The sequence below is a fragment of the Ictidomys tridecemlineatus genome, chromosome 11 (genome assembly GCF_052094955.1).
Source record: "Ictidomys tridecemlineatus isolate mIctTri1 chromosome 11, mIctTri1.hap1, whole genome shotgun sequence".
Classification (NCBI taxonomy): domain Eukaryota; kingdom Metazoa; phylum Chordata; class Mammalia; order Rodentia; family Sciuridae; genus Ictidomys; species Ictidomys tridecemlineatus.
In genome coordinates this window covers 13,491,627-13,516,078 of record NC_135487.1, presented here as the reverse complement: position 1 = coordinate 13,516,078, position 24,452 = coordinate 13,491,627, and the positions used below count along the sequence as shown (strand labels likewise).

General features: G+C 53.3%; 1 protein-coding gene across 2 annotated transcripts; it reads right to left on the bottom strand.

Moving 5' to 3' along the window:
* Nucleotides 1–2,772: 2,772 nt before the first annotated feature.
* Nucleotides 2,773–23,992, bottom strand: Cda (cytidine deaminase). Of its 2 annotated transcripts, none has more exons than XM_005317545.5 (4): nt 23,728–23,987; nt 10,342–10,453; nt 5,830–5,887; nt 2,773–3,677 (listed from the first exon to the last, which is right to left on the bottom strand). In XM_005317545.5, exons 1-4 carry the CDS (start codon nt 23,879–23,881, stop codon nt 3,561–3,563), a joined length of 441 nt encoding a protein of 146 aa, XP_005317602.1. In that variant the 5' UTR covers nt 23,882–23,987; the 3' UTR covers nt 2,773–3,560. The 2 variants fall into 2 exon arrangements, with proteins under 2 accessions (XP_005317602.1, XP_021589657.1); XM_021733982.3 differs by lacking the exon at nt 2,773–3,677 and adding an exon at nt 5,412–5,720 and having other exon boundaries at nt 23,728–23,992.
* Nucleotides 23,993–24,452: the final 460 nt, after the last annotated feature.

The following is a 24,452-nucleotide window of genomic DNA, read 5'->3' as shown; positions in this document are numbered from 1 at the left end:
TGGCGAGAGCCGTGGGGCCATACATGCTTCTATTTATTTCCATGGAAATCTGGATGTGCTTTAGGCTCCGAAGACACCCCGACCGTGCTGAACACGGAGCGTGTACTGCTCTGCAAACCCAGATCCTCAGCTGCAGGATGAAATGTTTCTATTTTAAATAAACATCCCAGCCCCTGTAGAGTCAAATTGTTCTTCCAAGTTGTTCTTCCAAGTGGAAACCATTCAAATAATTTCTGGACTCTTTCTTTGGCGAAGAGTACCAAAACACTGGGTCCCGTCCTGTAGCCAGGCCCTATTTTTGTCACCCCTCTCCTAACCCCAGGCCTTACCTGGATGGTAAAAAAAAAACCCTCACTTTCCCACTGAGCCTGAGAGGTCCCCGAGGGCAGGGATTTTGTCGTATTGACTGATGTGTCCCCAGGATGGTTCCAGTCTTAGCACACACTAGTAAATATTAAAGGAATCAACAAATCGGTTGTAAAAGACTGTTGACTCTTTACAAAAATTAATCCATCCTCACGGGACCAAAATTTGTCACCCTTAATAAAGTTGAAGAGGTGACAATTATGGAGACCTTACCAAAGGTGGAACAGTGGACTTTGGGGGCGGGTACTGGGGATTGAAGTCAGGGTCCCTCAACCCCTGAGCCCCATCCCCAGCCCTATTTTGTATTTTATTTAGAGTCAGGGTCTCACTGAGTTGCTTAGCACCTGGCTGTTGCTGAGGCTGGCTTTGAACTCTTGATCCTCCTGTCTCAGCTTCCTGAGCTGTTGGGATTACAGGCGTGGGCCACTGCGCTGGGCAAACAGTGGACTTTTCATATCACATTGTTTCATTCTGTCCCTACAACAATCCTATGGGGTGGATACTGTCATTCCCATTTAACAGATGAGGAAACTGAGTTTCAGAATCATGAAATACCTTGTGCTAAGCCACATGGCTTACAGCCTGTTCAACTCCAAAGTGTAAGCCTTTAAACATTTCACTGTATCATTTTTCTTTATTTTATTTTTGTTAATTTATTAATGTTTTGGAAATTAAAAAAAAAACAAAATGTATACAAGAAAAAAAATCAATCGTTTATAATCTTAATAAGCAGAACTTTAAAATTGATGTAAATCTTGGCATATTTTTTTTCTAGCTTCTTCTTTTTAAAATTTCTCTACCTATTTTGTTGGAAATGTTTGGAAGACTGTTGCAAAGGTCTGAAAGCCATTTTAATGAAAAGCAGAGTGGAGTTTTGTATCCTGCAGCAACGAATGTTGGGACAACTGCTGTCTCCCACGGTGGCAGCAGGTGAGTCCGGGTGTGTGTGGTGTCCCCAGGCAGCAGCCCCTGGCTGGAAAAGACTTCCAGCGAAGGCAGACTTACCCGCCCACTTCCTGTCCTTCAGGGTAGCAGTCAGCTTTCTGTTACTGTGACAAAACACCTGAGGTGGTCAACTTTTTGAAAAGGAGGAACGGTTTATTTCGACTCACAAGATTCAGAGGTTTCAGACCAGGGTCGCTTGGCCCTGTTGCCTTGGCAGGAGTTCATGGCAGAGCGGGTCTGTTGACTTCATGGCTGCCAGGAAGCCAAGAGACAGACAGGAAGCAGGGAGGGGCTGGGGGACCCCAGTGGCCTCACTCCCTCTAGGTCCCACATCTCACAGGCTCAACCACTCCCAGCAGCACCTTGGGACCAATCCTTCAACACATGGGTCACTGGGTGACGTTCCAAATCCAAATTATAGCATCCAATTATTACTTCCCTTTCCTGACCAAAGGAACCTGAGTTCTATTTTTATCCCACCCACTGAGCTGGCCCCAAGGTCAGTTCTTCCTGAAAGGACACTTGGAGCTATCACCACCCCCCTCCAGAGGACCAGCCTTGATTCCTTCCCTATTCAGTCCTGACCTTCGTGTGTGTGTGTGTGTGTGTGTGTGTGTGTGTGTGTGTGTGTGTGTGTGTGAGTGTGAGAGAGAGAGAGAGAGAGACGGTCCCTCCATGGTACTCCTCACCTCCAGGACACATCACGGCCCCCACGGTGCCACCCACACTCGGTACTGCCCGGACGGCAGTGTGTATTTGTGGGTTCTGTTTACACTCCTCTTTTCCCGTCAGACTGTGGCTCAAGGGCAGAGACTGTGTTTTAGACATTTTCCTCTTTGCATTATTTAGCATATTCGATGTATAAAACCCTCATAAACAAGCACATCAGCTGTGGGGAAATGCTGGAATCAGGCAGACTTGGTTCAGATTCCGGCTCTGCCACTGACTAGCTCTGGGCGTGTGGCTCAGGTCCTCTGAATCTTGCCTTGTTCATTGATAAAGTGAAGGTGATGATCTTGCCCTTTGGTTTGATAAATGAGGGTGTAATGGGTCCATTGTGGTACACACCTCGGTGCACGGCGAAGTCCACAGAGCTTCTAGAACATAGGGGAGGTCAAGGGCCCTGGATTCTGTGCCAAGCTTTGCCATGGTCCTAGAATGAGAGCTCGATTCTCCGAATCCCAGCACCCTCATCTGTGAGAAGGGGAGATAGCCAGCTCCCACAGTTGTTGGGCATTTTCTATGAAAAATAACACACACGAAAGTCCACGACTCCCAGGAGGCCCCGAGAGGAAGCTTTGGGGGGTTGACCAGGCTCCCTTCACGCCCTTTGGAATCTCGGCTGCAGGCAGCAGGTGGACAGCGTCCAGGGCTCAGGTCTATGCTGAGCCAAAACCAGACTCTAGAGATGGTGTCCTCGTTGGCTTTCCGTGACTATAACAAACATCCGAGATGATCATCTCATAAAGACAAAAGGTTTATTTTGGATGCTTCAGTACATGACTGGTTTGCCCCCTGACTTTGGGCCTATGGAAAAGCAGCACATCATGGCAGGAGGGGGTGCCAGGAGCAAAAGCCTCATGACAGGAAAGCAAAAGAGAGAAAAAGACTGGGGTCCCACAGTGCCCTACAAGGTCATGCCACCCCTGACCTGAAGGTCTCCCACCTTAAAGGTTTCACCCTCCCTCAGCAGTGCCACAGGCTGGGGACCAAGCCTTTTAGACATGGGCTTTTGGGGACAGTCGAGGTACAAATGGTAGCAGATGGAAGAGAGGCACAATTTTAAAGTATCCGCTTTCTCCCAAGTAGACTGTCCAGGTCCTTCTAAATGGGACAGATGGCCCTGTGCCTGCCAAGAGCTGCAGCAACGACAGAAAGCAAACACATCTGTGCAAATCGGGCTGCGGGTGACAAGCAGAGCCGCTGGAACAGGCCAGGACCTCAGGCTGGGGCAGCGTCCAGAGGTGGAGCTTTAAAGAGGGCCATGGGAGGGAAAGCCAGGGACAGCGCGCTCTGAACCCAGGGTGGACGGGGCGCAGGAGGGCCCCTGCCTGGCGAGAGAAGCCCTGTCCCCTCACGGTGCTTGCTGGACTTGGAAAAGCGGTCCTCCCTGGCCCCTGTATGACGGGACCCCGTTTGGCTGGTGTCCTTAGGTCAGCAAAGCCACCTTCAGGAAGTTTTCTGGGTGGCTGTCCCCTTAAGCAGCTGTGGGAACCAGGCCCTCCTGGACAGGGGGTGTTCTTCGGCCTTCACTGGATTTTCTGCAGGTCGTCGGGCCCAAAGGAAGCGGGCAGCAGCTCCTGGACGGACTTGACCACGTACGTGCCGTCCGGCTTGGTCATGTACACGGCCCAGTCGGTGCCAAACTGGAAAAGAGACAAGGCCAGGCTGAGGGAGGCAGGCGCTGAGGGCTGAGGGGGACCTGGGTGGCTCTCACTCACTGCCCCACATTCCTCTGGGTGCCTTAGTTTCCCCATCTGTAAAATGGTAATGGCAGAAATTGTGCTTGACACAGAGACCTTGAGAGGCCCAACGGCCCGGGGCGCATGGTTGGTGGGCAATGTGTCCTCTGAGGGCTCACCCATCTAACCGCCAGAGGCCAACTTCTTTCTACTATGATGAATGACAGCTAAGGCCTGCTTCCCTCATTGTTTGTCCTTTACCCCTCGGGACAGGTCACATGCCTGCTTCATGATGCCCTCGGTAGTGCGCTTGCCTTAGTATCTACTCTTGGAGGTGGGTGCGGTTAGGCCCATTTTACAGATGAGGAAACCGAGGCTTACAGGGAACAGTGAGCTGACTCCCCCTCTTTCTTGTGCACTGTGAGGAACAACATTTGCTTGCTGTACAACCTCAGGCAGAGGATAAGTCTTTAGGGCTCAGCGTCTTGATCCATGAGACAGTTTTAGAGATGGGAGCATGTGGTAGGCAGGTCAGTAGGTGGGAGTTAAGTTGGTGGTGGTGTCATGGAGATGGTGTGCATCAGCAGACCCAGGCTCTCCCTGGCCAGGTGTGGTGAGATTTAGAGACAATTCCGGGAAAGACACATAGTATGGGCTCAGTTAAACGCACCCCTTCTGCTAGGTCACGCTGGCTGCCAGCGACCGCTCCGGTTCGCAGCCTCCACTTCTGTCTGAACCACCAAGTATTCACCAGACACCATCAATCTTCTGGCTTTTTCAGAATTAATGTTTTAAGGGAGACCGACAAGGGCCACCGATGCCAGCTCATCGTGAGCGGGTGCTCGGCTTCTCTGGAAATGGGGCTGATGGCATCTGCGTGTCTCCCGGGCTCAGGGCGAGGGCCAAACAAGCTGCAGTGTTCAGAGCGGTTGATGACATGGCGCCAGAGCTCAAGGGCCGAGTGTGTGGGGCTCTGAGCTGGTGGCTTTCACCTTTTGGGATTCCAAAGGACACATCCTCTTTGAGAATCCACAGGCTCACGGCCACTCCCCAATGTTCATATAAACCTCAAAAACTCCCACCTGGCCCAGATGAAGAGCCCGCGGTCTAAGCCACCCCTGTGGTTTCAGAGTTGGCGGAATCACTGCCTTCCGAAGGCGGCTTTTGTAACACACCCGTCACAACCCAGACGCTCCTTTTTACAAACGTCCCTTCATGCTCTTCTTTTTTTCAGCGTTTAAAAAAAATGTGGCAACATGGACATAACATAAAATTTGGCTTTTGAACCATTGTTAAGTGTACAATTCAGTCCCTGCTGTTTCTGGAATAAAATTGCCCTCCGTCTGCTGCGATGGGGCCCCATCTGGCCCCTGCCCAGGCCTCTGACCCCGTGTCCCATGGTCCCCTCACTCCACTGCCCAGGTCCTGTGCTTCTTGCTGTGTCTCAGTTCACCAAGAGGTGACCTTGTTGGTCTCTGGAAAACTCCCTGAACCACCTTCCCCTAATTTCTCGTGACTTGGATTTCTGCTCAAAGGCCTTCCCCTAGAGAGGCCCTCCTGGCCATCTGGAGCAGGGTGGACACCCCCTCTGTCCCAGGCCAGTAAGTACCAGGTGGCCTCTGTGTAACTGCTCGGCTCTGCTCTCCAAGGGACGGGGACCGTGGCCCAGGATGATACATCAATGATGGGCACAGAGGGTTCCAATAAAACTTTATTGATAAAGACCAGTGGCGGCCAGCTGTGGTCCACGGGCTGGCGTCTGCAGCCCCTGCTCTGGAGTGTCCCCGCTGTCACTTGACTCCGTTTCCTGCAGTGACTCACCTTGCCCTCTCCCTCTCACAACCTTTCTTGGACGCCTCCTTGTTTGTGTCCACCTGGGCCCCGGGGCCGCGAGCTCTCAGGAGGCAGGGCCTGACTTGCCTTGTCCCCAGCACTGGCTCAGGGCCTGGCACCCGTGACACCCACTCAGGAAGTATTTGCGGGAAGAAGGGGCCGTTGCAGTGTCTCCTGCGGGGTGGGAAAGCCCTCGGAGTCGGCCAACAGCACCGGGCCACTTGGCTCCTGGAGGCCAGAGCCAGGGCCTTCTGCCGGGGACCGGCCCGGAGGGGGCTCTTACCTCTCTCATGACCTGCCGGCAGGCCCCGCACGGCGAGATGAAGTCATCTTGCAGGTTACTGGGGAAATAGAGATGGGAAGGCAGATTAGTGTGTCCCGCAGCAATCCAGGTAGGCCGGAGCCCTGGACAGCTCCTGATTCAGACATGTGATGTCCCAGAGGCTGGGGAGGCGACTTGGTGGCCTCCCACACTTCCAAGGGGCAAGGCCAGCGGCAGGAATGCGGTCGTCTTCAGAGCATTCAGTGTTTAGGGAACACAAAGTGTCGCCTACCCTCTGGGGTTCCAGGGGTTGAGGAGAATTTGACTCTGGCCTTCATGAGATGGCTCAGCCCAGCAGGTGACAGAAAGCCGGATACTACTTTAAACAACATGTAGTTAGGACACAGAGTAAGAGGGAGACAAGCCCTGCCACCAGAGTGAAAGCGGATATTTCACAGAGGAGGCAGCATTTGACCCTGTCCTTGGAGGAACAGTAGAGGTCATACATCATCGCCATTTAGTGAGCAACTACTACCCCAGGCATTTGACATGCATCATTTCATTTAATTTTCAGAGTAAGCTGTGTGTCAGAATGGTCAATTTACAGGTGAGGAAGCAGGGTCAGTGAGATGAAGTGACAGAGATGCTGTCCTGAAGCTGGGTTTTTTTCTATGTTGTAGGCAAAGGAACTAAAGAATATGTGCAAAGGCCCTGATGCACGAAGAACAAGATGCATGAGACTCAAAGAGTAAAATAGGCTCGAATCTAAGAAAGCTTGGAGAGGAGGGGCTTAGAGCCAGGGGCTGCCGGTGAGAATGCAAGCACCTACAGCCAGCCCTCCAGTTCTGAGCAGGACTAAGGTCACCTAAAGGTTTAATTGGGAAACCCGAAGCCTGCTGGAGCGCCAGACCTTGAGCCAGCAGCAGCATCATCTCGCCTGCTGCACCCTGGCTTTAAGATACACCTGCAAGAACAAGGGACCTCAACTTCTTAGGTTTTCAGCTCCTCCTCTTGCAACCAACCTATGCGGGAACCTGGAGTCATTTTAACCATCCTCAGTTCTTGGGGAATGAAGTCATCTACCTCGTGTAGGACCGTGAGAAAACAAAATGAGGTGTGGCGAGGTGTGCATGCCCATATTGTCATCGTCTGTGCTAGTTCCTTGCATCTATCCTCGCTGTCGCGGGCTCAGTACCTTATCACATTTCATGTGTGCCATGTATTATTTTATGACTCCTCTTATTCTGTGTTAACAATATTTGTTTAACGTGTGCCAAGAACGTGCAGAGCATCCTGCAAAGCACCCTGTATGTATTGCCTCGTTTCAGACCAACATTTAGTGAGCACCTGCTATGTGCCAGGCACTGTCATGGGTGCTGGGACGAAGCAGTGATTGAGACAGACTCACGGTGCTCAGGAATTTACAGTCAAGGCAGGAGAGGCAGACCACCCACCCGCCGACCAGGTACCAAGGGAGGTGGGATGGGAGCTCTGAACAGAATAAAGGGGCTTAGGGGACAGAGGGTGCTATTTTATTTAATCTTCCTGATAATTCCCTGCTCCATGGAAAGGCGGGGTCCTCTCTGAGCATTGTTCCAGAAGTCCATGGGAACATGAAAAGGTGCAGACCTGGCCCAGGAGGCCCCCGAGCCAAGTTGACCGAGTAATGATCAGGAGACAGCTGTTGCACCATGGGCCTCTCCCATAAGCCTTTAGGGCTGGACTGGGTTATATCTGGCTTCGTTCCACCCACATAAACCAAGAACCTGCTCTGAGCCGGGCAGTCAAGGAAAAGGATCAACAAAGACAATAGGAAAGCCCCACCCTTCATGGTTGAGGGGGAATGAATCTGAATGTCAATGAGGTAACAAAGGCAAAAAGTGGGCAGTGCCCTGGGAGGGGAACTTCAGGTGAAATTCAGCCTCCCTTCCATGACCTGTAAGACCTCATATGATCTGGCCCCTGCTGAGCTTGCCACTTCCTGTCTTGTGGCATGCTCTGTCAACTACCCGATGAACAGTTCCTTGAACTTGGTGACCTGTTAGGGCATTCAAGGGGGGCAAGCATGTATTTTATGGGAAAGTTAGATTGACCAGTTCAACTACCGAAAGTCACAAGGAGGTGTGACCGCAACATAGTTCTAAGAATAACAATGGCCCTGGCTTACACTGTGCCTCTGGTCGGGGCACTGTGCCCAGGGTCTAGAGCATTTATTCCTCAACCTGCTCAGCCCTCACCCTTCTGCAAGGGTGAGGGCTGAGCAGGTACCCTTATCAACCTACACGTTAGTTCATGACAGCTGAGGCCCCTTGACCACGGCCACGGAGCTGGGACTGGAACCCAGAATCTGTTCACGCTACCTTTGGGGACCTTGCAGCCTGCTGAAGTAATAATGATGACTTCAAAACCGGAGTTTAAGATGGGGACATATTCTGCTCCAGACAGAAACCATCTCAGGAGACGCTGGGACAGCCTGTGGATAGACGTTACTCTCCCCATTTCGTGGATCAGGTCGGCTCAGAGACCGTGGCGCCATGCCCGTGGTCCGTGGGGGAGCAGGAGGCCTCGCTGACCCTGGAGCCGGAGGCTTACCCTTGGCTCCACATCCCTGCCCAGAGTCCCTGGAGGGCGGCTCCATCTGGACACTTCCTCCTGCCTCCCTCTTCCCCCTCGCCCCCCCCCCCCCCCCCCCCCGCCTTCCTGCCTTGAGTTCTGGTGGTTTGTGCCGACCTTGGTCACAGCTGAAGTCACGCTGGTCAGATCAGACAGCCTGGAAACCCACGGACCGTGGTGACTGCAGCTGGGACTCGGGCCAAGCTCATTCCTCTGCAAGCCAAGCCCACCCGGGCCCTGTGGGGGGACCCCTGAGCCTCTCCTGGTGCAGGGTCTGTCCTTAGAGATCTCAGAGGGGCTCGGTCTGTTCAGCCTTGTCCGGTGCCCAAGGGAGAACTGGCGTTTCCCATCCATCCCCTAAATCCATGCTCTCAATTGATCCAACCATGACACATTCCTGGTTTGGGGACACAGGCCCAGGGAGAATCACCAGAGTAGGACAGCTGGGCGCGGGAGAAACGCAGGTTATGTGTAAATAAGGACACTTGCTAATCGTGGCTAGCAATGCCCAGTCGTGTTTAAAAGCAGATTATGACCAAGAGCAAAAGGCTTTTTTTATCTGGAAAGTTCTAACGACAAGGCTTCTGCCCTGTTATCTTTTTGTTGACTTTCGTTTCTCTTTCTCCTGGATATCATTATTTTTATGAATCAGCTTTGAAAGTTATTTCTTTGAGTTATTTCTCAAAGAAATCAGCTTTGAGTTATTTCTCTCTCTCTCTCTCTCTCTTTCTCTCTCTCTTTGTCTCTCTCTTTTTCATTAAGTGCAACTCACTTTCTGATATTTGCTCATCTGCACAAAATGTTCCCGGCACAGCCTCATTTATTCTCCCAAAGCTGAAGGAAAGCCAGGACAGGGCTCTGTCATGGGGGGGGGGGCTCCGGGGAGCAGGGTCCTTTCTCCCTCCGTGTACGTGTGGCCGTCACCCAGAGAACAAACCTGGAGTGAGCTGGCCCACCCCAGGCCAGCCCATGGGAGCTCAGGGTCTGAGAAAAGCCACACTCACCAGCCTTGCTCTGGGCAGCTGCATGATGCTCTGTCCCCCGGGAGGACCACCTTGCCCATGGGGTGTGACCCAGGCAGCCAAATCCCCCAAAGACCAAGGCTTGGTCAGCCGTGGAGCCTCTTTCTGGGTGGGCTAACCTTTCTCATGTCATTAACTCGCTAGTGACAATCTCCTATAATATGCACAAGGGGACCAAAAGCAGCTCACCCGGGTCATTCAATCAATGTCAAATGAGTAAAGAGGTCATTCAGAGGGAGCCCTGCGGCCACCGTATTTGGGCCCAGAGCCAGCAAAAACTCGGCGTGCCTGCCTTGAGGGTAGGTCCCCAGAACAAGGACATTTGTGTCTGGGGCACAGAGAGAGCTGGCTGGGGTTCTTCCTCAGCCAGAACCTGGGCTGGAGCTGGGTTCGTCTGAACCACGCTCCGTCCCCAGCTGCCACCTCAGCAGCTGGTCTCCCTGTCCTGCTTCTGGTGCCCGGAGACGGGCGTGAGCTTAGGGCCGGGTTAGCAGCCACTGACCTCCTGGAACAGCCTGGAGCAGTGGGATGGCCCTGGAGTGGCACTCTGGGACTTGGGTTTTGTCCCAGCTCTGCCACTAACTCCCAGGAAAGTAGCTTGACTTCTCTGGGCCTCAGGTCTGGTTTGTCTGTAGGAGGGAACCTCAGCCGGGGTCCCTCCAGGTTTGGTCTCTGGGCTGCCTCTCTGTGTGCCCTGTGCCGTTGGAAGGGAACCCGCCCTGGTGTTAGGGCTGCTCCCGGGGCTCACAGGGACAGAGTCCACTTCTTACTTATCTCCTCGCCCTCAGACTCAGCAGGTCCTGCACCCGTGCCTGGCACCGAGGTGCCCAGGAGTCCCAGGTGGGGCCTTGGCTGAAGGGCTGCAGGAGGGTCCCTGTCTCTTGCCTCCCCCGCTCACCTGGAGATAACAATGGCCTTGAAGTCCTTGTGTCCCTCGGAGATGGCCTTTTGGATGGCATTCCGCTCAGCACAGTTGCCCAGTGGGTAGACGGCATTTTCCACGTTGCACCCTGAGGAGAGAGGAGAGCCCGGTGATCTGTCCAGCAGGGCCACTTCCTGCTGCGGGTATGCCACGAGGCTGGCCCATTCCAGGATGGCGAGGGACCGGCCCCTCCAACGTGGCGGGAGAAGGAAAGGGCGGTTTGACCTGGAGCCCTGGGGGACCCTGAGCCCATGGTGCAGTGGCCCTGCCCAAGGCCACTCGCTGCCTTCATTTCCCCAGCGCCTCCCTCCTGGCGCAGCGGGGGACAGGACGGGCCGAGCAGCCTCAGCACCTGCAGAGGTCAAGGTCAGGAGGTGCTGAGGCTAAGGAAGGTGAGCAGAGGGCTGGGAGTGTGGCTCCGTGTGGCACTCGCCTAGCATGTGTGAGGCCACGGGTTTAATTCCCTGTGCCAAGAAAAAAAAATTAATAATCAGTAAATGATAAATAAAAGTCAACAGAGCCCCAGGCCTGGATCTAAGAGTCGGAAACCCTGAGGTGGGACACCTGCAGGGGTTGAATGTTTGTGTCCCCCATCTTCATATACTGAGACCCAATCCCAAAGTGATGGTCTTCAAAGGTGGGACCTTTGCAGAGGTGACCAGGTCACAAGGACCCAATGAAGGGGACTGATCTCCATGGATTAAATAAATGCCTTAAAAGGAGGCCCCGGAGAGCTGCCCCGTGCCTTCTGCCACGGGAGGACACAGGGAGGAGGCACCATCTGGGAGAAAGGGGGCCCTCCCCAGACACTGCCGCCAGGGCCTCATCCCGGACTCCGCAACCTCCAGAACCGCGGGCTGCCCCGTTCCGCTGTGTATAAATAAGCCATGGAGTCCTGGTGTCGCAGAGGCCCTGATTGGAAGCTCAGGGCTGGGCAACGTGTCCATTGCCGGTCACCTGCTGCCTGGGTTCAGCCAGGCTTCTCTGTGAGTCCTGTTGCAAAACCACCATCAAATCAAAGAAATCAACTAACGGAAAACTCCCAAGCTTCGCAGGAGGTGCCCAGGATGGCACCAGGTGGCGGGCGATCCTGGGGCCTCCCGTGGGAGGTGAGTGGTGAAGGTGGCCCAACACCCTCAGAGAGAGAGAGTCCTTCCCAGTGCCCCTCTCAGGGGTCCTCCTGGGGACAAGGAGCCAGGGATGCTCCCAGGAGACAGTGTTGGCAGTGCCAGGTCGGCTGGCTGGGAAATGCCCATTTTCAGGGAGCTGAGACCATGAAGAAGTGGCCCCGGGAGCCAGGCTGTCTCCCGACCTTTGGGACTCGGTGTACGACGTTCCTCATCACTCTTTGTAGCTTGCTTTCTTCCTGAGGCAGAGACATTAATTACTCCCCAATCTCCATTTCCTATTCTTCCTCCAAGTGACCGGAGAGACCCCCATTCCAACAGGACTGACTCCCTTGTAGCACAGTGTGGCCATGTCATGACTGAATTTTGGCCAATAGGATGTGGCCCAAAGTGACAATGGGAAACTTGTGGGTTATGTTTTCTTTAATGAGATTCCTTACCTCTATTTCCTTTCTTTTCCTTTTCCATGAGCTGGAAGGTGGGAGCGGATGGAGTGGGACAGCTTTGACCATGAGGTGTATGTCATAGGAATGGAGAAGCAACACGAGAGAAGGGACTTGGGACCTTGGTCAATTCACAGAGCAGAGCTGCCTATTTGCTCTACCAACAACCTACTCTGAATTGTTATGTCAGAAAAAATAAAACAGAATTCTATCATATTTGAGTGACTGTATTTTGAGACCTTTTTGTTATAGCAGCGTAGCCTACACTCAATGAATATAAAAAGTGAGATACAACTTTAACAAAAACATCTAAAGCTGGGCTTGGTGGCACACACTGATAAGTCCAGTGACTTGGGAGGCTGAGGCAGGAGCCTCACAAGTTTGAGACCAACCCTCAGCAACTTAATGAGGCCCGAGGGACTTAGCAAGACGCTGTCTCAAAATAAAAAGTAAAAAGGGCTTGGGATGTGGCTCAGTGTTTAAGTGCTCCTGGGTTCAATCTGTGGTACAAAAAAAAAAAAAAATTAAACTATATGGCATTGGTTTGATGGTTGGGTGATATCAATGAGAGACACAGACAGATGTGGCAAGATGGCAGGCTGATGGCCCTTGTTAAGTCTGTGGCAGACTGCCATAACCTGAAGGGCAGACTGCATTACCTACCATTAATATTCCTCTACCTGGCAATGAGAAGGAGCCCTGTGGCCAGGATCTAATTAAGAGTGTCATTTGTTACCTTCCCACTCAGACTATTGTTCAGGTGCCTCAATAGCCAGCCCTGACATGCGGCAGCAGGAGGCCAGTTCTGGGAAACAGAGTTGGCAGGGTCGATAACCATGTCTGGAAGGGCCTTTTGGGTGTGGTGCTCCTGCACGGGAGGACTGGAAGCAAAGAGAGCAGGAGGCATCTGAGTTTTTGATGGAATTGAGTAGCCAAAGAAGGCTACGCTGCTGTAACAAAAAGGTCTCAAAATACAGTGACTCAAATGTCACAGAATTCTGTGTTTTTCTGACATAACCATTCAGTGTCGGTAGTTGGTAGAGCAAACAGGCAAGTCAGGTCCACAAGAGCCTATGATTGTTCAACCCCTAAAGAAACTCCTGAACCCCCAAAACACCACACGTGTGTGCACAGAACTAGGGGCCCCCAAAGGGGGCACATGTTAGATGAATGGCCAAGGAGGATAGTGACCAAGGAAGAAGCTCCCAGAGGGCTGAGCCAGGGGTCCCAGGGGACAGTGAAGAAGGGTCACCCCCAGGGCAGAAAGGGAAGGGGAGCATGTGATCCAGGGCAGGAGGGCTCCACACAGCGGTTTTCACTAATGGCCTGACGGCCCCCCTGTGGGTTTCCTGTTCTTCCCTTTGCTAACCCTTTGCTAACGTGAGATCTTACGGCTGCCGCCCTGTCCTGCTCCACAACGTGTATTGAGGGAATGGGGACAGATGATTATTTGGTCTATGGACTGCTATTGCCGGCCAGGGGACTAGTGACAGGCAGAGGCAGGCCAGGCTGGAGCAAGAGGGCTGTGGAGAGATCCGGCTCTGAGCTGGGTGCGGAGGTGGTCAGCGAGCCCTGCTTCCTCTGTGTTTGGCACCTGACCTCATTCCCAGCAGATAGTTCACATGGAAGCTGACATCTTTTCTCACATGGCCTAAGGCTGAGCCCTGACCCAAACTGGCCAATCAGAGTTCTCTGGGTGGGACTTTGGTTCCTCTCTGACACCCAGTGTGGGCCGCCCTGTCTCCATCCATCATGGGCGAGATCAATACCAGACATGAAACGCACAGAGGACTGAGAGGGAAGAGGTGAGGCCAGGTAGGGAGAGGAGCGTCTGGCCCGAGACAGTTGCCCCTGAGGGCCAGCTAGGTTCCAGCTCCTCCCACTGTTCAGTTAGGTGCACCCAGGGACTGAGAGAGGCCGCCTTTGCTAAAGGGCAGAGACTCTCCATTTAGGCCTGCCCGGCATCCCTGCCTTCATTTTGTATCTGTCTCCTATTGACTTAAACTTTGGTCTGCACATAGGCATGTTAAATGGTTTAAGGAGTGTTTACCTAAAAAACAGTAACATGAGGGCCACTTGCCCTCAATTCATCTAGCCCATCTTGTGCTCCTGGAAGACAGAGGCGAGACTCGCAGCATCCTGTTTCAGGCCCCTGAAATGGGACCTGGGAGTCCCCAGTCATGGCCCACTTCTAGGATCACAAGAGTGGTAGACAAATGATCTGGGGGGCACGTGGAAATGGGACCCTGGAGTGATAAGGACTTCTCGGGAGCCCCTTCACAGAACCAGGACCGAGAGAATGATCCATCAGAGCGCAGTGTGACCAAGATGGCTTAATTGTGCAGCCCACCCTACCCCTATCCCCACCCCAATTCCTCCTCCATTTAACTTGAGCCCCTGTCAGCACCGGGGCTCAGGGGCCGGGTTTCACTTTGTCTTCCCAATATGGCCACATCAGTTAAAGTTTCCTTTTCTGCTTGTTTTTTTTTTTGGGGGGGGGGCGGGCGGGTGGGGCATGTGGTCATTCCTGGTTAGCTGGGGCTTCAGAAGTCAGGCCTTGGGCCTAGGTTGCTGGTCACACATACATTCTCTTTCTGTCTATAGTAATTCATGAGCATTTCTATCCTTTGCATCTACAGATAAATCCATCCGTAGAGTAGGCCTGCTCTATGGATCCTGAGAGCAGCGGTTAACAGGTACCACGGCCCACGCTGGCTAGGCCCTCAGGCATTCATATTAAAATGTGCGTTATGAGCCAGGTGCTGGCACACAGCTGTAATCCAACTCCGGAGGCTGAGGTAGGAGGATCTCAAGTTTGAGGGCAGCCTCAGCAGTTTAGTGAGATCCTGTCTCAAAAGAAAAAATGAAAAGGGGTGGGGATTGGATCAGTAGTAAAGTGTCCTGGGGTTCAATCCCTAGCACCCAAAGTGAGTTATATGGCTGAGATAACTGACCCCTTATCACTCAACCTCCGCTGGGCTGACGGAAGTTGAGTGAAGAGATGAACCAGTCCCTCTTGCTCCCCAGCGTGGTCCCGATCCCCGCCACGCCTGCCTGCCCACACCTGCCCGCGGCTCCCACCTCTGCTGACCCTGCTGTATGAGTTAGGAGACGGGGCTTGGCGGCAGGATGGGAAAGGCACCCTCCTCACACTCTGTCTGAAGCGCCTCCTGGGAGGGAATCCTGGGTCATCTTGTGGTTAAAGGGAGGACTAGATGACCACAGGAGGAATTCAAGCCCCTTTAGAGAAAGTCCCCAATCTGGGGCCAGGGTAACAGCCCCAGGGACTGACCTAAAGTTCCCCTGTTGCTAGCTAATGTACCATTGGCGTTGCGGTTTGCTCCCGCTCTGTGCATTTTCCGATGGAAAATGAAACTTCACCATGCAGAGTAGAAAGGAAATTATGTAAGGTTCAGCTGTCAATCAAGGTGTCAATCAACCCCAAATGCCCTCCCTAAAGGAACTAGCACAGTGCAATAAAAGCAAGCTCCGAGGTGTAGACAGGGCCTTGGGCTACCTCCTAGCTTGTTTCACTTCCGTTTTCCTGGAATGAACTTCTGGTTTCCCAGAATGAACTTCTGTTTTCAATAAACCTCTTCTCTGCCTGCCAATTCTGGCTCAATTCTTTTCATGGGACACAAAGAGCCCTGGGACCCCTGAGAGCAACACCTGCTCTTGGCTTCTGCCTCTCCCAGGTTCATCCCTGCTGGCCTTCCTCTCAGGCCAGCAACCCTGGCCAGCCCTGACCTGTCCCTGACTCAGGCCTGACCCTTTTCCCAATAGACATGATTCACATAGACCTGGGGATTCCCTGATGAGTTGTGAAAGCAAATTGCCACATTTGGAGAAGACCCAGACTCTCAGGGCAAGGGCATGTGTCTGGTGGAAGTTCAGAAAGGTGACATTTAGAGCAGTCTTCCTTATCATGCGCAAAACATCTCCACAGTTAAGAGGAGAGCAGTCGTCCTGCTGGGAGCACCCTCCTGTCCCCCCCCCCTCGCCCCCGTGACTCAGGCGCTTTGCAGGAACAACCCTGAGGTTCTATCGGGTCCTGGGACTTGTTCTACTGGCTCTGAGAATTGGGAGAGGGACTGAAATTCCTTAAGGATCAATTGTCCTCCTTTGCAAAATGATAACGACAGGTATTGAGCCTCCCGTGGCATATCTGTGCTGAAGTCCCATGTCATCGAATTGAAATTAACTTGTTATCAGACCTTTCCAGATGACAGGAGAAACAACAGATTTCCCTAACGGGTCAGTTTCAACAGACGCGAGAATGCACTTCTTGCTCCTTGCACACACACAAACGGTAACCTGAGGTTAACCTGGCGTCTCCCTGTCCCTGCCTGCTGTAGACCAGATGTTGAGCCTCCCCAGGGCCCGTGTGTTGAAGGCTTGGTCCCCAGGGTGGCCTACTGGGAAGTGCTGCGGACCTCCAGCAGGAAGTGTCATGGGAGGTCCTGAGGTCACTGGCATGTACTCTAAGGGGACTGTGGAAACCGGGTCTCTTTCTGTTTCTTGCTGCTTCCCGGCTCCTGAGCGGGGTGGTTTATATGGCTACATGCTCCCGCCTTGGTGGGTTGCCCTGGCAGGGGGCCCAAAGCATGGGACCATTTGATCTTGGAGGAGGCTGGGGCTATAGCTCAGTTGATAGAGTGTTTGCCTTGCATGCACAAGGCCCTGGATTCAATCCCCAGCACCACCATCAACGTTAAAACAAAACAAAACAAAACAATGTCCTTATCTCCATTTGATCTTGGAGCAGAATCTTCAGAACTGTGAACCAAAACAAACCTTTTCTCTTTGTAAGTTAATTTCCTCCCGCGACACAAAGCCGACCCACAAACCATTTTAGAAGAAAAGTAACTTTGAAGTGATCGATCCAATTTTTGTCTTTTTGTTTTGTCTTCATCCTTTCTCTGCCTATAAATCAAACCACCTCTGCATTGTATGTCAGCATACTTATCCTATTTTATGAAATGAAGTGCTGCCTAATTCTGGGATTGGAAATAAAATCCATTAAGATCTTTAAACTAAATTGTTGTGATTTTGTCTTTTGATACCCTACATGCACACAGCCCACCCTGGTCAAGTCTGCTCTGATATCACCTCCGCAGAGAAGCCTCCTCTGGTCTCGATGTCTGAAGCTGCATCTCTCACCCCCTTCAATCTTCTGTATTACTTTATCCCAATTTAATTTTCTTCTCAGCACTTAACACTTTCTAGAAGCCAATGTCCCTAGTATCTGATTCCCCTATTAAAATGTGAACTTCCTGAGGGCAGAGACACATGGGGCTCTCGGTCACCATCACAGACTGAATGTTTGTGTCCCCCTCAAATTCCCTGCCAAAGCCTTGACCTTCAGTGTGATGGTATGAGGAAGTGAGGCCTTGCTCAGGAGGTTCTCAGGTTTCCAGGAGGCCACGAGGATGGAGCCCCCATAGGACTATAAGAAGAGAATCCCATTTTATAATAAGGTGTCCTGATAAGAAGAGACATTGGAGCTTTCTCCTTCTGTCCTGTGAGGACAGTAAGAAGGTGGCAAAGATTGGAAGGAGACCTTACGTAGGAGGGTTTCTATTGGCATCTTGATCTCCAGAACCGTTGGAGATCCATATCTGTTGGCTAAGCCACCCAGTCTATGGTGTTTTGTTACAGCAGCCTGAGTTGACTAAGACGGCTGCCTATCATTGAAGGGGTGCAATTTCCTGTCAGTGCTCCATCTCTGCCATACAAAGTAAGAACTGTACTTAGGGCCTCTAGCAAGTTCCAGTGTAACTTGCCAGTCTTGTTCAGGACAAAAGAAAAGAAAAGAAAAAGCCGGGGGTGTGGCGGAAGGCCACACACTATAATCCTGCGTTCATAAAGCAAACTATTGGGAAGTGCTGGGGAGTGATATTGGCCAGATGACATTGTTCTATGGTGTGCGTGGATGAATATGTAGCAGTAAATCACATCACTATGCACAGCTCTAATGCACCAACAAAAAAAGTAGAAAGGAAACAAAAAAGAAAGCAGGCCACCGTCTCCAGGCGAGCCAGCTCTTTCCTGGCAGTCTTGCCCACTCTACAGCACAGGAGAGCAGCCAGGACAATGCGATGATTACAGGACTGGACCACATAACCCCTCGGGGTGAAACTGCTGTTATTCCTCATTGCCACCAACTTCCTGCCTGCCACACACTGTGAGGGACCTGACCCTGCGCTGGCAGTTAACCCTTTCAGCAGTTGGGTAAGGCAGATGCTATTACAGTCCCTTCTTCCAGAGGCTAAACGCTGAGGCTGGTGGCCAGAGGCCAAGGACAGCTCTCTCTCCCAGGCATTTCAGCCCAGCTGTGTTTCCCACTGCTCTGGTGACCCAGTGGGGCCTGGGGTGGGATGATGTCACAGCATCAACAAGGAAAGAGATTCTCATGGTGAGATTTGAACCCAGCCCCGCAGAGAAGCGAGCAGAGCCGGAGGGCTGGTGCCCACTCTTCTCTAAGAGATATTACCACAGTTGGAGAAGCAGTTCTCACACCCAGCAAGTGGGCATCCGAATCTTCTGGAGGGCTTCTTAAAACAGATTTTGAAGTCCCCCCTTCCCCTGGAGTCTCTGATTCGACAGGTCTGGACTGGAGTCTAGAATTCACATTTCTAATGAAGAGGTGCCAAGCTGAGGGTCTGGGGCCACATTTGAGAATCCCTGGACTAGAGGAATGTCATGCCCGTGAGCTTGAAGAAATCCTAGCTGTCCCCAACCTTATCCTCTGCCCAATGCAAATGACCACTTCACCTATGAACTGCATTCTAACTAAACTACTGAGCCAAGGGATTTCAGCAATGCCCATCTCTGCGACGAGCCACTTTTGAGTGTCAGTAGAGAGAACTAAGTGATGTCTGGGGGGACAGAGGGCAACAGGGGTGTGGGGGTGCTGAGAGGAGAGATACTCAGCTGAGAACTGAGAAGCAGGTTAGAGACACCTGACCCAAACCTAGAAGAGCGGAAGGCTAGGGTGCAGGGAGTGGAGCCAGTCAACCCTGTGCAGGCACTGAGGCACAAAGAGGGGACCGCTGGGAAGCAAGTGGAGACGGGGGCTGGTTTGTGGGAAGAAAGACTGAAGACAGATTGAAGGGTTGACCAAGGCCCGCTGAATTTCACAGTGAAGCAGGACATCCTTAAGTGTCTTAAAGAGGTCTGCTCCTGGGCTGGGGATGTGGCTCAAGCGGTAGCGCGCTCGCCTGGCATGCGTGCGGCCTGGGTTCAATCCTCAGCACCACATATAACAAAGATGTTGTGTCCGCCAAAAACTAAAAAATAAATATTTTTAAAAAATTCTCTCTCTCTCTTTAAAAAAAAAAAAAAAAAAAAAAAAAAAGAGGTCTGCTCCTCTCAAAGCTGGTCCAGTAAAGTGGATAGGAAAGCGGGAGAGAGACCACTATCCGGGCTCAGTAAAGAGCTGAAGAAGCGAAACCAAGAGATGCTGTGTTGGGACACTGGCCTGAGACCCTTTCTGGTGTGTGATAGGTCACTGCCGGGTGTGTATGGGGGGAGGGACACTGCGCACCACCCTAGGGTCAGCCTTGGTGCTCCAGGACCATCATCTCTGCCCACAAACACAGGCTGAGCCTCCAACCCAGACTCCATTCCCCTCGGTTTCCCAGTCCTCCTCTGTCCCGACCCTCCTCCTTTCCTAACTTCCCTTTCCTTCAGCAGCTCCTTCTTCGCCAGCGAGTTCCTCCTCCCTTCCTCCCTGCAAACAACTGCGGAATGTCTCCAGCCACGGAATGTCCCATCCCCAGCCGGCCGTGCATGATGAAGAGGCAGTTATTGGAGGTATCATTACCATCCTGGGTGGCCCATCTGTGAGAGGCACAAGGCCTTGGCCAGGGCCACGGTGACAGAGGGGAAAAGATGATCATTACAAGGTCGAGACAGTGAGGCTGTCTCTGCAGCCAGACTTGATTTGGAACAGGATGGGACCCCAGCTGCCAGCGCTGAGGAACTCCAGGGCGGCTGGGCTTTTCTTCTTGAGCAAAGTCACAGAACTGGGCAGCGACTGCGGTAAGCTGTGAACTCACCGTGTCTAAAATCGCCTGTGCCTTTTCTACCCTCCAATCCCTCTAACCCACCTCAGGAGCCCAGGTCAGGTCTCCCAGGGTTACTCAAGAGCCTCTTCTCCAAGCCCCGCCTGCTGCTAGCGTCCACAGGAATTCTGTGAACTGCCCTCTCCTTCCAGCACATTCTCTCTGCCCCTTCTGCATATCCACCCAGTCCCAAGCGACCACCAAAAGTGCATGGCATTTGGAATCAGATCAAACTGAGTCTCAGTTGTCCCATGTTGGGAACTGGTCATCTTTTGGTTTTGCTTGGCACAGTCTCCACCCCAGCTCCATTCTGTGGTATTGGGCGCTTCCTCTTCCCAAGGAGGAGGGATAGGTGCATCAGCTGGCCCAATCACACTACCCCATCAGGACAACCAATTGGCCCAGGGATGTGCCCGTAATTCAAAACGGACCAATCAGAGTCCTTCTCTGGAATTTTTCCATCAGGAGTTGGTGGGAAGGAGTTCTTTCCCCTCTGGGTTTGAGGCTGTAAGAATGAGAAGCAGCTTCAGCCTGCACTTGTGTTCCCTGCTACCTGGGAATGCCCGCGCTTGGGGTAAAAGGAAGAAACTAGTGTCCACAGGATAAGGAAGGGCGCAGTGACCTGAGTTCCCGGGTCAGCCTGCCCGGGGAGCAGCGCCACCTGGCCCATTGTGCTTGCGATGCTCCGTGATTTCTAGGGGCAATCACCTTGACGGATGTGGTGGCCCTTACTCGCCCCCAATGTGGTGGCTGTGAGGTTCCAGGAGATCTTCTCCACCAAGCGCTTAGCGAGTGCTCCAGCCATCCTAGGTACTAATATCGCTGTTGGTCCCTGCCACCTTGTCCCCAGCACAGCCCAGCTCTGCCTTCAGCATCCCACGTTGAGTGACGCCTCATCCGTCCCTGCCCCTCCCCGCTGCAGATCCAGTACCACATTCCTGCCCTTCATTTCTAACACAGCCCGTCCCAGTCCCGTCCCTTTGTCCCACGCAGAGTCTCTCAGATCTTCCCTTCCTCTTCACCTGGCCTGCCACCATCCCTGTAGGAGCCATTCCTTCATGTGTTCCACAAGCCTTAACTGGGAACCCGTTATGAGCCAGGTAATACGCACACACTCACTGGACAGGTCAGTGACCAAAACAGACACCAGCCCCTGACTCTGCTTGCTGTGCTCCAGCCCTCCTCCAGAACCCAGCGGCCAAATTGTCCTCAACACCACTCTGATGTCACTCCTCTCCTTAATGACAATCATCGGCTCCCTATTTCCTTCCTCATCACATGGGGCGTGTCAGCCGGGCGCAGTGCTGTGCTTGCTCAGCAATCCTGAAGGTGGGCGATAAGACAGCTGCTCTGTCACTGTGCCAGCTGAGACTCAGAGGGTGAAGTCCATCCCCCAGGGTCACACAACAGCACCAGGATTCACACTCTGACCCCAGAACCTTGACCCGACACTCCTGAGCCTCTCCTGTGCTTCACTAGGACCCGCGCCAGCCCAGATCCAGCCTGTACTCCCCACGACCTTGACGGAAGCTCCTGCCTGAGTGAGGCAAGGGGACCTCCGTGAGGGCAGGGCTATGTCATTTCTGCTCTCTGAGGTCTACCCAGCACTGGCCCGTGACCTGGCGTGGAGTTGGCTCAGCAAGTACCTGTTGATGCTCAATGTGGGAATGACCAAGGCCCAGGCTTCACTCTGCCGACCTCCCAGGGGCCACCTGAGAGTGACCTTCTTTTTTTGTAGGTGGAAAGAAGGAGAAAAAAGTGAAGTAAGGGGTGGGGGGAGAAAGAAAGAAAGAGCGAGCAGAACCAGAGTATTCCGACATAGAATCTGGCTTTGGAGGGCTGGCTCCATTGCCTGTCTGGTCACCTGTTTGTCCAAGCAGGACACCAGTCCCGATGCTGGAAAACAAGTATGGAAGACAGCCAGAGTGGTCCCCAGCCTAGGAAGTGCTGTGGCCTGACGTGATGGACCCCATCCCCCACCACTGGCCCCTGGACGCCTCTGCCTCCTCAATCTAACTCAGCCTCAAGGCCAACACCTCCATTCATCCATCCAGTCAGTCAACAACGAGGGCCAGCCCTGGACCAGGCCGGTGCTGTGTCGCTGTAGGAGACCAATGGCACAAAGATCCAAGGCACAGCTCCTGTCTTGTGGCAGCACAAAGTTGGGGACAGGGTGACCATGTAAATGGACAATGACAATGCCACACAGGAAGTGCCCTGCAAGGGGTTACTGTAGGTGCTGGGCTGCATAGAGGCTTTCTGTACCATCTGGAGGGATGTGGAGGCCTTTTTTTTTGGGGGGGGGGTACCAGGGATTGAATTCAGGGGCACTTGACCACTGAGCCCCATCCCCAGCCTTTTTTTTTTTTTTTTTTTGTATTTTATTTAGAGACAGGGTCTCACTGAGTTGTTTAGCGCTTTGCTTTTTGCTGAGGCTGACTTTGAACTCATGATCCTCCTGCCTCAGCCTCCTGAGCTGCTGGGATTACAGGGGAGCACCAAGACTGTGCGGATTCCTTGTTCACGATGCTGTAACGCTGCACTCCGCAGAGTTGTTCCTGGTGCTGGTTAATGTTCAACACTCACAGAAATATCAGGCCATGCCTGAGCTCCATGTGACAGAGATTTTTTTGTCCCTTATAGAGAAGCAGACTTTGGAGTCAGGGAAATCTGGGTTCCCATCTCAGCTCTGCGATACTGGGCATGTGCCCGCTCAGAGCCTCGGTTTCCTTCTCTGCCTTGTGGGGTTGTAAGGACTAAATGAGTAGTGCTCCTTGCCTTCCTGTCACAAGCCAACAGTCCGTGGAGGGTTCTGCTCAAAGACCCGAGACCCCGATGTCTCATGAGACCCAACAGAACCTCGATATTCAAGAGACTCAAAGGGGCACCATGGCTTCCTATCACCTTCCTACCGTGTCCCCTGCTGTCCCTAAGCTGAGTGAAAACGAGTTTGAATTTGAGTACAGATAAGATTTGTTTATTTTAAGTTATTTCGTTGTTTGGTGTTGGAACTTACCAGGCAAGTGCTCTCCCACTGAGCTGCACCCCAGCCCCAGGTGAGTTTTTCCACAGCACCAGCAAGCCACAGGAAGGAGGCTAGGAGCCACTGTGCAGACTCTGGTGGCTTCCTGCCCCCTCCCAGGGCTTCCTGTCATTGCGGACACCCTCACCTCACCTGGCTTCTCTCCTCCAAGACCCTCGGCCAGGCCTGCCCCACCACTGAGGATGCCACCTCCTTGAGTTCAGGGAAGAGAGCAGGACTTTGGGGACCCCAACCCTGGGTTCCACCACCAGTGCTCCTTATGTCCTGGGGAGAGTCCTGCCGCCTCTCTGGGCCTCAGGTTCTTCATCTAAAAATGGGCATAACACCTAGATGACCGGGTGGGAGCTGAGGTCTTGCTCCATCCCCAGGAGGCCTCAACAGGTGCCAGGCGCAGGGAGCCTCCTAAGGCTTTGGCCCTTCCTTCCCAGCGCCCTGGACGGCAGATGGTCTTGATTTAGGGGCCTCCCTTCCTGCGACCCTCCTGCCCCACCTCCAAGAGTTGACAGCCGCGGGAGAAGTTCTCCAATCGTGTTTCCACGTCCTACCACAGTCGCGGGCAGGAGGCAGGGAGGGACTGGGAGGCCCAGCGCCGTCTCCCTCCACCTTCCTGGGCGCCCACCCTGCGTGTCCTCCCCTGGCCCCCGCCCAGGCTGCCGAGGAGGGGCCCCGGCGGCCGCCCTTACCCGAGAAGATCCTCCCGTCCCGGGTGAGCAGCGCGGCCCCCACCGGGAAGCGGCTGTAGGGACAGTAGGCGGACTTCTTGGCTTCTTGGGAGGACAGCAGCAGCCGCTGCAGGTGCTCAGGCTCCAGGGTGCAGGAAGGGCGCTCTTGGGCCATGTCGTCTCCCGTGGGCGCTGGCTGGGGCAGCGGAACCGAGTCTCCAGTCTGTGCCGGGACAGCCCGAGGGTGGCTCCTCCCCCGGGGTGTGTCCCTGCGCGCAGACCCGGCGGCTCCGGACGTGGGTGGCGGGGCAGGACCGGGCTGCGGAGAGGAGCCTCCCCCTGGTTTAGCTGAGAGGGTGTGGCCGTGTCCCAGGGCAGACGGGTGTGCCGTGCCCCTGGGTGTCTCGCTCTCTGCTCACACACTGATGGACGAGGGGCGAGGGCTTGGGACAGTAAGAGTGGGTCAGAGGGTGGGTGTCATTCTGTAGGAGGTGACTGTGGACACACTTCTCAGGTAGACTGCGGGTGGGTCAGTGTGAGATGTTAGATGTCCAAGGTCCTCTGCTGAGTGACCTTTTTTCTCTTTCACTGAGGGAAAGGATGAAACTGAAAGGGCAGGGCTGGGGCAACCACTGGGAGTCAAGAGTTACAAAAAGCAGCAGTAAGATTAAGGAAACTATTATCTCAGCTGGAGGAAACTTGGAGAAGATCTACTTAGTCATCCTCATTTTTTTTTCCCTTGGCAA

What these genes read in the sequence shown, in the direction of transcription:
- Cda (XM_005317545.5), bottom strand. Translation starts at nt 23,881, where the DNA reads ATGGCCCAAGAGCGCCCTTCCTGCACCCTGGAGCCTGAGCACCTGCAG. An exon ending in GGACGGGAGGATCTTCTCGG is followed by an intron (nt 10,454 to 23,727) that starts GTAAGGGCGGCC and finishes CTCTCTCCTCAG; the next exon opens with GGTGCAACGTGGAAAATGCC. An exon ending in AAGGCCATTGTTATCTCCAG is followed by an intron (nt 5,888 to 10,341) that starts GTGAGCGGGGGA and finishes CTATTTCCCCAG; the next exon opens with TAACCTGCAAGATGACTTCA.